Here is a 14665-nt window from a genome sequence, read left to right on the forward strand (position 1 = left end):
ATTCTCTTTAGGTACACTATTATTCCGCTCCCCATTTCACTACGGTGTCTGTCTGGACGCAAACAGACGCCCCGACCGACTCCCTGAAGCCTCTGCCAATAGGGGCTTCCACCTGCTTTCCACCCACCTCACCTTACACGGCAGAGCAGAGCCTCCAGCAGACTATATTCTGGAGCTGTTTTTAATGACTCCACGCCCCGAACGTGCTAGCTCTGGGCCGTACATAGAGTGGACCCGTGTATTTTATACTGCAGTGCTTGTACACAAACGCACTCTCCCCCCGTCCACACTCCCAGACTGTCGGATTTTATGCCTTATTTTCAGCTCTTGCTAAAATCTGACAAGGAAGTCTGAATCCCAATGATTTCTCCTACTCCCCAGTTCGGTGCTCATATCCCCCTTTCGCGGCTTCTTCCCTCGCGCGGGATGCACTGGGCGGCGGTCGAGTACGAGCCTCGAGAATCTCGACCGAGACCCCCAAACAGGGGGCGGAGGGCAGGGGGGCGCAGACTGAGCGAGGTGGGGCCTCATGACGTCATCACGCCCTGCGCTGCGATAGGCCTTACTCCACGCTGGTTACAGTGCTCTTAAGACTCCGATGTAACCCACATTGGAGCCTGAGGGGACATCTCGTGGACGCGCACGGAAAAGCACTCCAGAGGAACATAGAATCAAATAACACACTGAAGCACTCCAAATGCCGGGCCGACGCATACAAGCTCCTCCCAGCTCCTTCCTCGAAGATCCGCCTCCATCCTGCACCTCGGCTGTTGATTTCTTTTCCTTTTGTGGACTCGGCCTTCGGCCTGCCGGGCCTGGCGTTTCCCAGAAGGCCCAGCGTCGGGAAGGGGTTTGCAGCTGCTCCGTCATCGTGCGGCCCGTCGCGAGCCCGCGCTTGTGTGCAGGCCCGGCTCGGTTCCCGGTCTCTGGTGCGAGGATTCACGCGAGGCCCTGGTCTCGGTCCCCGGAGTAGGCCGCGACCCCGGGCGCCATGAAACAGGAGGGCTCGGCGCGGCGCCGCGGCGCGGACAAGGCGAAGCCGCCGCCGGGCGGAGGGGAACAAGAACCACCGCCGCCCCCGACCCCCCAGGATGTGGAGATGAAAGAGGAGGCGACGGCGGGTGGCGGGTCATCGGGGGAGCCTGACAGCAAAGCGGCGGCGGCGGCTGAGCACTCCCAGCGAGAGCTGGACACCGTCACCTTGGAGGGTACGAGAGCCCGGGCCGGGGACGTGCCGTGGTCACGGATGACAGCGCCCCGGTGATCCAGCCTATCCTCGGGACCCCAGCGCAGATTCCATCACCCCCGATTCCTTAGGCTCACCCCCAGTGCCCGGCCCCTACCACCCTGACACTCCTGACTCCAGCGCCAATAATGAATCATCTCTTCAGGCTCTGGATTTCTCCCTGAACATACCTCCTCCTTCCTTACCTGGGTTGCATCTAGAAGGGGGTCTCACTGGGCCTGTGGACTCTCTCCCTCTTCTAAGTCCTCTCTGACCTACTCTGTTTACATCCACCGAACTGATTCTAACGTCCCCAGCATGTGATCGGTCCCTCTAGAAACCGGTGTTTGTATTTATGTGTGTAAAGGGGGTCAGGGTGACGCAGAATACTGGCCCCTGAATTTTAAGACTGTACAAAAGTTTTCTGTTGTCTTAGCTACCTCTGGGAAACTCCTCTAAGAGAAGCCTTTCTACTCAGTATCTTGCTTCCCTGTTTCTGTAACTAAGGTGCCTTAACGATCCCATTGCTCATTCTCTCCCTTCAGGCCTTTACTTCTGTTCCTAAAAAGTTGAAACACATTACAGACTTTCAAGTTTTTAGGTGTCATCTTTGAGTTCCTAATACTCACCTTCCACCTAAACTATGTATCAATCCCCCAATTTCTTTTCTCCTAGGTACTTTTTCCCAGTTTCTTACTACCGACCGTCTTGGTCCTCCAAGTTCACATTTCACTTTTCTCAGAGCATCCTGTCCACATTTGGAGTGGGCAGTGTGAGAGCTTCCCACTGTGAACCTGGTGCCGTTTTCCCAGCTCTGGATCAAGTGGAACCAGACTGTTTATTGGGTCTTCTCTCTAACTGCATGAGAACCTTGCTCAAAAACATTGAGATAAGCAAAGTTAGGCTCCTGGGTGATGTTTTTGAGGATGTAATGTTGACTACATCAGCCCCTACTCTAAAGTTGGGCAACAGGCTCGGTATCTAATCAAGACCGTTTTACCTAAAATAATGATAGCCAGTGGCAGAGGTGTGACGGGGTACATACATATGTTTCTTCTAAAGCACTTCATTTTGTTATTATGAAGCAGTTCACATTTCATTGTAGAAATTTTGGAAAATATGAGAAGTCTAAAGTAGCAGGGAATAACATCGACCATGGTTAACATTTTTTCCTATGAATTTTTGAGTTGCTCTCCTGTAATTGAGATCAAGTTATATAGACAGTTTGGAACAAGGCATAACTAAATACAGATGATTTTGTGTGCTTTCATCTAACATATCCATAAACATAATGTTCAATTTATTCCAGAAACGTTTGTTGAATACCCAATATAGTGGCTAATCATACAAGCACTGGAATTTGTTTCCTTATCTCTAAAATGAGAGTAATAGTACGTACCTCACTGGGTCAGTGTAAAGATTAAAATGCTTAGAACGGGGCGCCTGGGTGGCTCAGTAGTTAAGCGTCTGCCTTCGGCTCAGGTCATGATCCCAGGGTCCTGGGATCGAGCCCCGCATCGGGCTCCCTACTCAGCGGGAAGCCTGCTTCTCCCTTTCCCACTCCCCTGCTTGTGTTCCCTCTCTCGCTGCATCTCTCTCTATCAAATAAATAAATAAAATCTTAAATAAATAAAATGCTTAGAACTGTGCCTAGCACATGATGAACACATAGTAAACCCTCTGTAATGTTAGTTATTATTATGTCAAGGGGACCCAGGCACTTTACGCTAAGTGTACAAAGGTAACAAAGAAACTACCAATTCATTATTCCTCAACCAACTGCACCACCCAGGCACCCCTCTGTGTTACCAGTTTGGTAGTTGAAAACATTTCCATTTGCAATTTTTCAAATGCTAGTGAAATATATTTTCATATTGGTTAGCTGTCTGGCTGCTTTTTGCATTGTCTATTTGTGTTCATTTTTACTTATCCTAATTTATGCAAGCTCTTTGTAAAATAAGAATATGACTCTGGTCACATTTGTTGCAAATATTTTTGTTTACACAGTTATTCAGAAGGATTTTTTGCAGAGTGGAGTTCATCATTCGTGTGTGTGTGTGTGTGTGTGTGTGTGTGTGATTTCTCCCATTGTTTACATTTAGAAAGTCTTTTCCTATTTAGAAAACTGATAAATCTCCATGTGTTTGTCTTTTTTTTTTTTTTTAAGATTTTATTTATTTGACGGAGACAGCGAGAGAGGGAACACAAGCAGGGGGAGTGGGAGAGGGAGAAGCAGGCTTCCCGCCGAGCAGGGAGCCCAATGCGAGGCTCGATCCCAGGACCCTGGGATCATGACCTGAGCTGAAGGCAGGCGCTTAACGACTGAGCCACCCAGGCACCCCTCCATGTGTTTGTCTTGTTTGTTGTTTCTCATCTTTGCTTTTCCTTTCTTCCTCTCTGTCACCCTCTACCCTTTCCCTTACCCCAGCTTTATTTTTCTTTATCTCTTGGTTATGTCTTAAAATTATTGTATGGCATCTGTATGTATTGCTTAACCATATTAGGCAAAAGAAATGACTGGCTACATCTTGCCCTTTAAAAGAGGTTCCCTAGAACTTCTTGCCTAGAGTGGTGGGAGAATAGGAGGAGTTAGAAGTAACAATTTTTTCTTCTGTGGTCCTCCACAGACATCAAGGAGCACGTGAAACAGCTGGAGAAGGCAGTTTCGGGCAAGGAGCCTCGATTCGTGCTGAGGGCCCTGCGGATGCTACCTTCCACATCACGCCGCCTCAACCACTATGTTCTGTATAAGGCTGTGCATGGCTTCTTCACCTCAAATAATGCCACGCGAGACTTCTTGCTGCCCTTCCTGGAAGAGGTAAGTGAGTCAGGCACTTAAACAGTACAGGCTTGGCCTCAGACGACACCCCACCCCCACCTCTCGATGTAATTGTTTCTCATCCTAAAGACCTGTCTTATTACCTGCTGTAGCTGACTGGTGAAACAAAGCAGCTCATTTTAATACTTATTTGCCCACTAACAAGGGACCCATCCTGCCCTGTAGTATCATTCTTCTGAGTCAGGGAAAAGAGCTGGGAATCAGGACCCTTTGAACCAAACTCAGTTCCCACTGCTCCCCAACACCAACACTCTCCTCCAGTTGGGTGGTGTCTCCATTGTCCTAGGAGAAGGTACCACCACCTCTCTGCCTCCGAAACCTCACCACGGAGGACGTATCAAACAGTGGTTAAGAGCACAGGTTCTGGAGGTAGAGTTGAATTTGAAAACCAGCTCTACCATTTGGTACATGTGGGACTTGGACAAGTGATCTAACCTCCTGATGCTTCATTTTCTTCCTTTGTTAAATGTGGCGAACAGATTTGGGGGACGAAGGGGAGGAAAGGAATATGTGTAAAACTCTTAGAACTATGCCTGGCACATAGTGAATGCTGACAAAGTCTGTTTGTTGCTGGCAGTGGACTCCGTGTGAGGAAAGACCTCTCCTTTTCCTTTCTGGCTGTAAAATCTCCCTTATGTCCAGGTCCTGCCCCTTCCCGCACCTCATTGTCCCTTCAGCCATCTCCCTATATGCTCATGGGCTGTTCCATAGAACAGACTCAAAAAATCTCTTGAGGTGGAATGATGAAGAATTTATTGTCTGGGAACAGGGAAAAGCACCCTCTTCCAACTTCACTTGGAAAATTTTTTTTTTAACCTATATATCTCTGAATTCACCCCAACATGTTTGCTTTTTGTGCTGTTGCACATTGTTCAGTTTGGATGACTAGATCTGATAGTAAGTACAATGTATATGTCAACTTCCCCCACATTTCCTTTGTTCCCACCAAAAAAAAATTATATCTCATTCTTGACCTCATCTCTAGAATTATATTACCTTATTAAACCCTCTCTGATAAAATTGCAGTGGTTCCAGGTGTGGTGGTTTAATCTCTCTACTTAGATTGTAGACTCTTTGTGGGGTCTTCGTAATATCTTTTCTGTCCCCATTCTGTAAAGATGTCTGTTATACTCCTGATACTCCTGTCGGCCTTTTTTTTGTTTCTCTTGCCAGCCTCCTTGACTTCCTTTGGATGTCTTCTTTATTTTTATATCCCCAGTACCTAGAAAAATCTTGCATATAATAGGCACTCAGTGAATATTTGTTGAAATACATCATGAGTGCTTAATAATTCTTAATTGGTTGATCTAACTGAGCTTTTCCACAGTAATTCCTGTCTTCTCCTAGCCCATGGACACCGAAGCTGATTTACAGTTCCGTCCCCGAACAGGAAAAGCTGCGTCAACCCCACTCCTGCCTGAAGTGGAAGCCTACCTACAGCTCCTCATGGTCATCTTCCTGATGAACAGCAGGCGCTACAAAGAGGTATCCAGGACCAGACCAAGCGGTGCATGGGGTTTGCAGGAGAGATTGTCTCTGGTGAAGAACTGGAGGCAGTCCCTGGGTTCTTCATCGTCCCCCCGGACCCTTTCCCGCATGTGGAAATGTACCTAACCCCACATCCAGGGAAGCCCCCTTGGCTCCTGCTGAGACTCCATGGGAAGTGGCAGCATCTCTCTGTGGCACACTACCGGTCTGGTGGGTTCTGTTAGGAAAAGGAGATTTAGAGACAGAAACCTGAGTTCAAATCCTCCCTGTACCTTATGGCAAATTAATTTCTCCTGGCTTTACGTCAGATGGGGGAAGACGGTGCCCAACTCACAACATCATTGTTGGCATTAAATAAAACACTAGCACGGTGATCTGCATATAGTAAGTTTTCACGGTATTTTCATGAGTGGCAGCTCTGATGAGGGGACTGAACGACTCCGTGGATGCTGCACAGCCACCGTCCCCCCGCTCCGGCTGGGGCCAACTTCTTTGTCAGTCACAGCCACTGTCCAAAGAACACGCTCAAGAAATGACAGGTCCAGGGCGTCTGGGTGCCTCAGTCGGTTGAGCATCCGACTCTTGATTTGGGCTCAGGTCATGATCTCAGAGTTGTGGGATCAAGCCCTGAGTTAACTCCATGCTCAGCGGTGGTCTGCCTGAGCCTTCTCTCTCTCCCTCCACCTGCCCTTCCCCCACCAACCCCTGCTCTTGAGTGTGTGCATGTGCCCACCCACGTGCTCGCTCTCTCAAATAAGTAGATCTTCTGGAAAAAAAAGAAAGAAAGAAATGACAGTTCCCCTGTTCCATTCCCTGTTTTGTTTTTTTTCTTGCCATGAATTGGTTTCAGTTTGTTTTTAGATAGAATTCACCCCCTTTAAAGTGTACAGTTCAGGCGTGCCTGGCTGGCTCAGTCAATAGAGCAGCTGACTCCTGATCTCTGGGTCATGAGTTCGAGCCCGACATTGGGTGCAGAGATTACTTAAAATAAATAATTAACAAAATTAAATACATTAAAAAAGAAAACTTAGGGTACTGTTCAGTGGGTTTTGATGTGTTCACAAGGTTGTGCAACCATCATCACTAATTCTAGAATAATTTCATCACCCCAAAAAGAAACCCCATCACGGTTAGTAGTCACTCCCCATTCTCCCCTCACCCCAGCCTCTGGCAACTACTTATCTACATTTTCTGGCTCATGGATTTTCCTATTCTGGACATTTCCTATAAATGGAATTATGTAACACATGGCCTTTTGTGTCTGGCTGCTTTGACTTAGCATAATGTTTTCTAGGTTTGTCTGTGTTGTAGTGTATATCTGGATTCCAGCCCTTTTTATGGATGAATAATATTCCTGTTGTATGGATAATTATGAATAATGCTGCTGTGAACATTTGTGTACAAGCTTTTATGTGAACATACGTTTCCAATTCTTCTGGATTCATGCCTAGGAGGGGAGTTGCTGGCTCATATGACAGCTCCCTGTTTAACTTTTTGGGGAACTCCCACTTGATTCTCTTTTGGCTGCCTCCCCAGGCACAGAAGATCTCTGACGATCTGATGCAGAAGATCAGCACTCAGAACCGCCGGGCCCTGGACCTCGTGGCTGCAAAGTGTTACTATTATCACGCCCGGGTCTATGAGTTTCTGGACAAGCTGGATGTGGTGCGCAGGTACAGGTGGCCAAGGGCTGACGCCAAGGTTAACAACTGTCCCCCAGGCACTTCCCTACACTCCACAGCAAGGGAGCATTGATTGGTAGGTCAAGGGTAGAAGGACAGGCTGGAAAACATTTCACTCCTCGGCTTAAAACTTGTGGTGGCTCCCCATGTTCCTCAGGGAAGAGCTGAAGTCACGATAGCTTGTGAGGCCTGACGTGCTCTGGCCCCTGCTAACTGCCTTCTTGACTCTACCTCCCCCTGCTCCCCCGACTCACTCCTCCGCCACGCTGGCCTCCCTCCTCTCCTGGGGCATGCCAGGCATACTCTTCTCTCTGCTGACAGTGCTCCTCTCCCTACTTCCTTTCAGCCTTTGTTGGTTCCCTTCTCAGAAGTGAGTCCTCTCCTGATCAAGCTATTTAAAATTGCCTCCCCATCCTCCTTGCCTCCTGCATTCCCCACTGCACTTACCCTGTTTCTCCACAGCCCCGATCTCCTCTCTCATGCTACCTATGACACTCATTTATCACGATCGTTGGCTGTCTCGCCCATTAGATTGCAGAGTTGTGTCCTTTTCGTGCACCTGGAATAGCGCATCACACCACAGACACTCGAGAGTTGATTCAGTGAATAACCAGAAAAGCAGTTTGTGTCACTTTTTTTTTGCAGTTGAGAGAATAGAGAGGTCAAAGCCGTTCAAAGAGTTGTTCTTTGAACAACAATGGAGTTTGCAGGAGAGATTGTCTCTGGTGAAGAACTGGAGGCAGTTCTTCTGCCTCCTCTCCCTACCTCCCCTCCTCCTCATGCTTTTTCTTGCCTTCGCGAAGCTTCTTGCACGCTCGGCTCCGGACGGCCACGCTCCGGCACGACGCAGATGGCCAGGCCACTCTGCTCAACCTCCTGCTGCGGAACTACCTGCACTACAGCTTGTACGACCAGGCTGAGAAGCTGGTGTCCAAGTCCGTGTTCCCCGAGCAGGCCAACAATAATGAGTGGGCCAGGTACCTCTACTACACAGGTGAGCGAGGGGCCCACCCCTGGGTCACAGGGGGTCTCGGACTCACGTGGTACAGAGGTCTGGAAAATCAGGGGCACTTGGTGCCTGAGAGGCCCGTTCGGCGCTCTGGTTTGCGAGGGGCTTTGAACGCGATGATGCCGTTCTGCTGATGCACTCTCTCCTCCGCACCCAGGGCGAATCAAAGCCATTCAGCTGGAGTACTCAGAGGCTCGGAGAACGATGACCAATGCCCTTCGCAAGGCCCCTCAGCACACAGCTGTTGGCTTCAAACAGACGGTGAGCAGCGCTTCTCATGCCTGCGCCGCTTCCTCATCTGATAATGCTTTCGTTCTCCTTCCCTGCGCAGGGGCCCGGGAAGGCCTCCTGAACCTTCATTATCCAGAGAAGTTGCATCGCATGTCTGTTTGTGCATAGCATTGATCAGAGCACATGAAGCAGACACTGCTGCACCTCCCGTGGTTTATGTTCAGAGTATTATCCTTGGTAGATAGGTTTAGAATATTCCTGTTTCCCCGGCGCTCCGTATAGTCATTCCAGTCATGGGCCTGGGTTGTGTTGAGAAACCCCGGGCTCTTTCCTGGTCCCTCACATGCCCATTTGAGAGCAGTGTTTTCTTTGGCCAAGGAGCCCAGAAAATCTCCATCAGGCTGACTGATTCGAGGGCAGATAAATCTTGGCCACCCGAGAGCTGTCAGTCACAGTATTTTTTGAGTGCTGACCTTGGTATTAGGCGCTGTGATCTAGGTAAACAGCGTTGACTCAGCAAGGCTTGAGGGCCTGTGTAAAGTCACAGAGCCTGGTAGCCAGAATTTGGACCCAGCTTTCCTAACTATGAACCTTTGTTCCCACTTTAACATGACCTCCACCTCCTCATGCCCTTGAAAGAGAACCAGATGGAGATGTGCAATGATTAGGTCCGTGTGGTCAAGATTTGGTTTCAAGATTTGGTTTGTTTCTGTTCAGAAGTTCAGAGAAAGACGGGTTTGGTTTTGGTCAAATAATTAAAGACATCTTTAAAAAGTTAAATTTAATTTGGCTTTTGAAGATGGGTAGAATTTCACAGAAAGGAATGGCTTTTCAGACATAACACGGTATGTGTACAGAGTATTAGATTGCTTACAACATATGACATACGCTAAAGTTTCTAAAAATACGGGTAATCAGTATATAAGCAGTGTCGTGTACTGGGGAGAGGCATTGTGGGGTAAAGCAGAGTTTTCAAACCAGACTTCACTATGGATGGATAAGGGATAAGGTTTCAGGGGTTTCTGTGGTAGAGCCAGGTGGCAGGAAGGAACAAAGAGAGCTGGAGTGAGGTCTTTGGCCAGCAGACTGTTGGCGGGAGCCACCCCCCACCCCTCCTTCCCCATCACTTAAGTCGCTGCCATGTCTTTTGTATTTGTCTCCTCTCTGTTATCACCAGTGCCCTTGTTTGAGCCACTAGCATCTCTGGTCGTCTTCCTCCCCATTACGAGCCCAGTTTCCACACGCCTGCCTGACTAAATGAGCTCCAGGCCCATCTCTTTGCCCAGGAAGCTTGCATTGCACCCCATTACCTGCCCAGGAGAGTATTATAAGTCTTGTGAGGGAGGCAGGCAGGGGTTATGGTGACACTGGATGACACTGCTGTCGCCACCGTTGCCGCGCATTGTAGGGACCAGGAAACTGAGGACTCGGTTGCTCAGCTTTTCTGAGATAGTGAGTGAAGACTAGCATTCTGTCTCCAAACTCCAAACTCAGCCTGGCATTCAAAACAGCACGTCCCCAGACAGGCCCAGCCTCCCCCATGAAAGCCTTCCAAACTTCTTGAGACATGTGCTCACCCTTGTCCAGTCTGTTCCCTTGGCCAGAACATCCTCCTTTTTCTGCTTCATCCAAATCCTTATGGCATATCTTAACTTCTGCCCTTCGCCTGGGTTACCCCTCACTCCTGGATTCTCCAGAGAACGGGACAGCATCGCAGGTGTATGGGGCTGAGTGTCGGCATGAACACCCACCACACATTTTTTTTTTTTTTAAGATTTTTTTTGGGGGGCGCCTGGGTGGCTCAGTCAGTTAAGCGTCTGCCTTCAGCTCAGGTCATGATCCCAGGGTCCTGGGATCGAGCCCCGTGTCAGGCTCCCCTGCTCAGCGGGAAGCCTGCTTCTCCCTCTCCCTCTCCCTCTGCCTCTGCTCGTGTGCTCTCTCTCTCACTCACTCTATCTCTCAAATAAATAAGTAAAATCTTAAAAAAAAAAGATGTATTTATTAGGGAGAGAGAAAGAGAGCACATGCAGGGGGGAGGGGCAGAGGGAGAGGGAGAAGCAGACTCCCCACTGAGCAGGGAGCCCACTGCGAGGCTCCATCACCGGACTCTGGGATCGTGGCCTAAGCCGAAGGCAGGCGCTTAACCGACTGAGCCACCCGGGCGGCCCACACACCACCCATCTTAACCCCTTACTTCCCTTACGACTCTTGCTATCACGTGATACGGCCCTATCCGTCCTGCTTGGTAGGCGGCTCCTTCATCGCTGGCATCATCCCCTCTGTTGTAGTTTTCCTCATTTGGTGCCAAGTCCACAGTAGGCGCTTCAGAAATCCCTCACAGTTTTATGGAGAGGGAAGGATTTCCTTCTGGATTTCCCAGCCAGCCTGCTGCATCCGTACACAGCCCATTCGCTGAGGTTCTGCCCATCCCCTTCCCACGCTTCTGCCTCTAGCCAGGTGCCGAGTTCTCCACACTCACCTCCTCTCCTCCAGTAACGATCCACGTCCCTAACCAGCGTCTTTGGCTGATCCTGTTCCATTCCCTAGACCTCTGGGCCCTGTCCCCTCACCGTTTCAGAGCCACAGGACCTGCCCATCTGGCCTGAACTTCCAGAGTGTTTCCGTTGCAGCGTGGTGTGCTGTGGAACTTAGGGCTAAGTGTGGTCAAAGGGGCAGCTCTTCCCAGGACCTGGCTCCAGGTGCATGCCCAGCTCTGCGTGGGCCTAATTGCAGGGTCATTTTCCCCATTTCGCAGTGTGTCTGACTGCACTGAAGCCCCATTTCTCTCCCTCCTCCCTTCTGCTGAGGCTCCCTACTCACTGTGTTCCCATGTCACCCACCACCAGGTGCACAAGCTTCTGATTGTGGTGGAGCTGCTGCTCGGGGAGATCCCGGACCGGCTACAGTTCCGTCAGCCATCCCTCAAGCGCTCACTCATGCCCTACTTCCTTCTGACTCAAGGTAACGCTGGTCCCACTCCCAGAGCTGGCCAGACCCCGGGCGCCACGGCCTCCTCGGTGGGTTTGCCCGTTGGCATCATCTGATCCACTCCTCTCCCCCTCCAGCTGTCAGGACCGGAAACCTAGCCAAGTTCAACCAGGTCCTGGACCAGTTTGGGGAGAAGTTTCAAGCAGATGGGACCTATACCCTAATCATCCGACTGCGGCACAACGTCATTAAGACAGGTGCAGATGGGAGTCTGAGGGGCCACTGGAAGAGCAGGACCCAGAAGAGACTTCTGCAAGGGATGGGGACAACCCTAGGGGTGTCCATGGGTGGGTGAAGGGGCTGTGCCCACCACGCCCACCCCACTGCTCCTCCCTTTCCCAGGTGTGCGCATGATCAGCCTCTCGTATTCCCGAATCTCCCTGGCTGACATTGCACAGAAGCTGCAGCTGGATAGCCCGGAGGACGCGGAGTTCATTGTTGCCAAGGTGGGGCTGGCTCGGGGGCTGCGCTTACCGCGGTCCTGCCGCATTTCAGGGGGCGGGAATGAGAGGAGATTGGTCAAGGAGGGGGTTGCATGGTCTTTTCAGGGAGTGCCAGTCTTAAGAGTGAAGCCAGGAAGTTTCCAGAGAGAATGTGTACTCGAGTGAGCGTGTGAGAGTATAAGGAGGAACAGGATGTTCTCGGATCTAGAAGATGGGCTCTCTGGTGACTTTGCGTCTCCTTGGGGACCTGCAGGCCATCCGGGATGGCGTCATTGAGGCCAGCATCAACCACGAGAAGGGCTATGTCCAGTCCAAAGAGATGATTGATATCTATTCTACCCGTGAGCCCCAGCTGGCCTTCCACCAGCGGATCTCCTTCTGCCTCGATATCCACAACATGTCCGTCAAGGTGAGAAGCTGGGGCTGCAGAGGGGGGTTTGGCAGCACTCAGGGATTCCTCAGAGATTAGCCTAGTTCCTGGCCCTTCTCTGTAAAGTCGCTGAATGGCAGGGCAGGGAGCCCAGAGGGAGCAAGGGACTCGGCATGTGGGCCTGGAAGACCTTTGACTGCTTCTAAGGGCCTGGTTTCCAGGGGACCAGACAGATTCAGAGTGCAGGGCTCCAGATTTGCTTCCAAATTGGAGTCATTCACCTTCTCTGAGACTGTTTCTCCATCTGTGAAGCTGATGGTGAGAGTGAGAGGACCTGCCCTGCGTGCTTCAGGGTTGATGACATTAAATGCAATCAGTGTCTCAAGGCACTTAGTAAAGTCTGAACTGTGGAGAAGGCGGGGTGGGTGTCTAGTTCCACAAAAGGCTATTAAGCCCTTCTCCTGTGGCAGGCACTGACTTGGGGGCTGGTACCATGTGTCAAATTTTTCCTGGTCTCTTGTTGCCCCAAGAAACTAGGGATGTTGTTGCCTTGCTTAAAGTCAGGTAAATGCTGGGCGCCTGGGTGGCTTGGTTGGTTGAGCGACTGCCTTCGGCTCGGGTCATGAACCTGGAGTCCCGGGATCGAGGCCCGCATCAGCGGGGAGCCTGCTTCTCCCTCGGACCCTCCTCCCTCTCATGTGCTCTGTGTCTCATTCTCTCTCTCTCAAATAAGTTAAAAAAAAAAAAAAAAAATCAGGTAAATGCTATGCTCAGGGAAGGCGAGGCCTTTTCACACGTTGAAACCTCTGCCTGGAGTGCCTGTCCCCCATTCGCACACCAGTCTGTTCCTATCCCCCTTTCCCTCCTCACTGCCAGTCCCCCTCCCTGCCCATTCAGGAGCGCTAGTCACTGATACCCCCGGGGTCTCCTGATTCTCCCCTTTGGCAGTTAGCGCGTGGTGTAGTGGTAATTCGCTTGCATGCCTAGCTCCCCGCTAGACTCCACTGGAGAGCGAATAACCTTATTCAGGTCGTGGTGCCCGGTACACAGAAGGAGCACAATAAACGCAAGTTAAGTGCATGCCTTCTCTTCATCTTGTTCCTCTCTCTGCTGTGCTTTAGGCCATGAGGTTTCCTCCCAAATCGTACAACAAGGACTTGGAGTCTGCAGAGGTAAGGTGCCTTCTACTTTAGAGAAGACTGAAAGGTCAGACTTCCCTACAGAGAGGGAAGAGGGAGGTGGTTTCTGGAAGGGCTCAGAGCAGCTCTGAAGCTTTGGCAGTCCCTGACCTCGGGGTGGGTTGGGCTGGGTGAAGCACTGTGTGAGAGAGCCCCACTGGTCCCCAGCAGCCCAGCCCTCACCCCACCTCTTGCCCCAGGAACGGCGTGAGCGAGAACAGCAAGATTTGGAGTTTGCCAAGGAGATGGCAGAAGATGATGATGACAGCTTTCCTTGAGCTAGGGGGGCTGGGGAGGGGTGTGGGGTGAGTGGGGACTGGCTCATCTTTCCCCCTTGGGGTCCCCTGCCCGGGGAACTGGCCCCTTTCCCCTACATGTCTCACAGACTGCGTATGTGCAGGGGGTGAGGGGTGCAGGGAGCCAGCCACCCCCACCTCACCCCAGGACCCCTCCCGAGCCGGTGACATAGCGCACGGTGGGCAGGAGGGTGGGCAGGAGGCCTCCCCAGGGCAGGGTCCTGGCTAGTGGTGTGGGCAGCAGGATGGGAGGGAATAGCCCCGTGCTCTCCAGGGAGTCGGGGACTGGAATTGGGACACGTGTTGGGTTGTATGTTTTTTGAAGCTTCAATTATGATTTTTAAACAATAAAAAGTTCTCCAAAGTTCTTTGTGCATCATTTAATGACTGTACTTCGCTCTCACACCTGTAGTACTGACAGAGCCAGATTTTTCTTTCCTGGTCTTGGGAGGACTAGCCCAGTGTAATCACCCAGGGTGACAGTGGATGAGGCTGAAGCCAAGGGCAGGGTGAAGGGATGCTAATCTGGCACCAGAAGGGCCTCTCTCCTCTCTAACTGGCTGGCCAGTATTGGGCAAGTCACTAAACCCCTCAGTCTCCTTCCCCACATCTGTCCAATAAAGGATTAGACTCTGTGCCCTGGCTCTAAAGTTAGAAATCTAGAGCTCTAGAGGATCAAAGGAAAGGCCAGGGTCTGGCCCTCAGGTGGGGTTTGCAGAGGAGAGGAGGGGCTCTGACACGTCTGCTGCTGGAGGTGGAGAGCCTGGACTTTGCCCAGTTGGCCCTCACCAAATGGGAGACAAGCTCCCCACCACCCCCCCCCCCCGCCACCCCCCAGACAGCAGACCTGGGTCAGGCAGGAGGGGGCTCCCTGTGGCCCCGCCCACTTACTCCAGCTGTGGGGGTGGGGGTGGGG

At 51.1% G+C, this 14665-nt stretch overlaps 1 protein-coding gene across 2 annotated transcripts; it reads left to right on the forward strand.

Annotated features, from left to right (window-relative positions):
- The first annotated feature begins 802 nt into the window (after window positions 1-802).
- Window positions 803-14113, forward strand: PSMD3 (proteasome 26S subunit, non-ATPase 3). 2 transcript variants are annotated; one of them, XM_027567896.2, is made up of 12 exons: window positions 803-1208; window positions 3853-4043; window positions 5412-5549; window positions 7089-7225; window positions 8038-8228; window positions 8401-8504; window positions 11321-11435; window positions 11540-11659; window positions 11805-11908; window positions 12159-12314; window positions 13397-13447; window positions 13622-14113. In XM_027567896.2, the coding sequence occupies exons 1-12, from the start codon at window positions 992-994 to the stop codon at window positions 13760-13762; spliced, it is 1665 nt and encodes a 554-aa protein (XP_027423697.1). In that variant the 5' UTR covers window positions 803-991; the 3' UTR covers window positions 13763-14113. The 2 variants fall into 2 exon arrangements, with proteins under 2 accessions (XP_027423697.1, XP_027423698.1); XM_027567897.2 differs by having other exon boundaries at window positions 809-1208; window positions 13654-14113.
- Window positions 14114-14665: the final 552 nt, after the last annotated feature.

Source organism: Zalophus californianus, chromosome 16 (assembly GCF_009762305.2).
Source record: "Zalophus californianus isolate mZalCal1 chromosome 16, mZalCal1.pri.v2, whole genome shotgun sequence".
Classification (NCBI taxonomy): Eukaryota; Metazoa; Chordata; class Mammalia; order Carnivora; family Otariidae; genus Zalophus; species Zalophus californianus.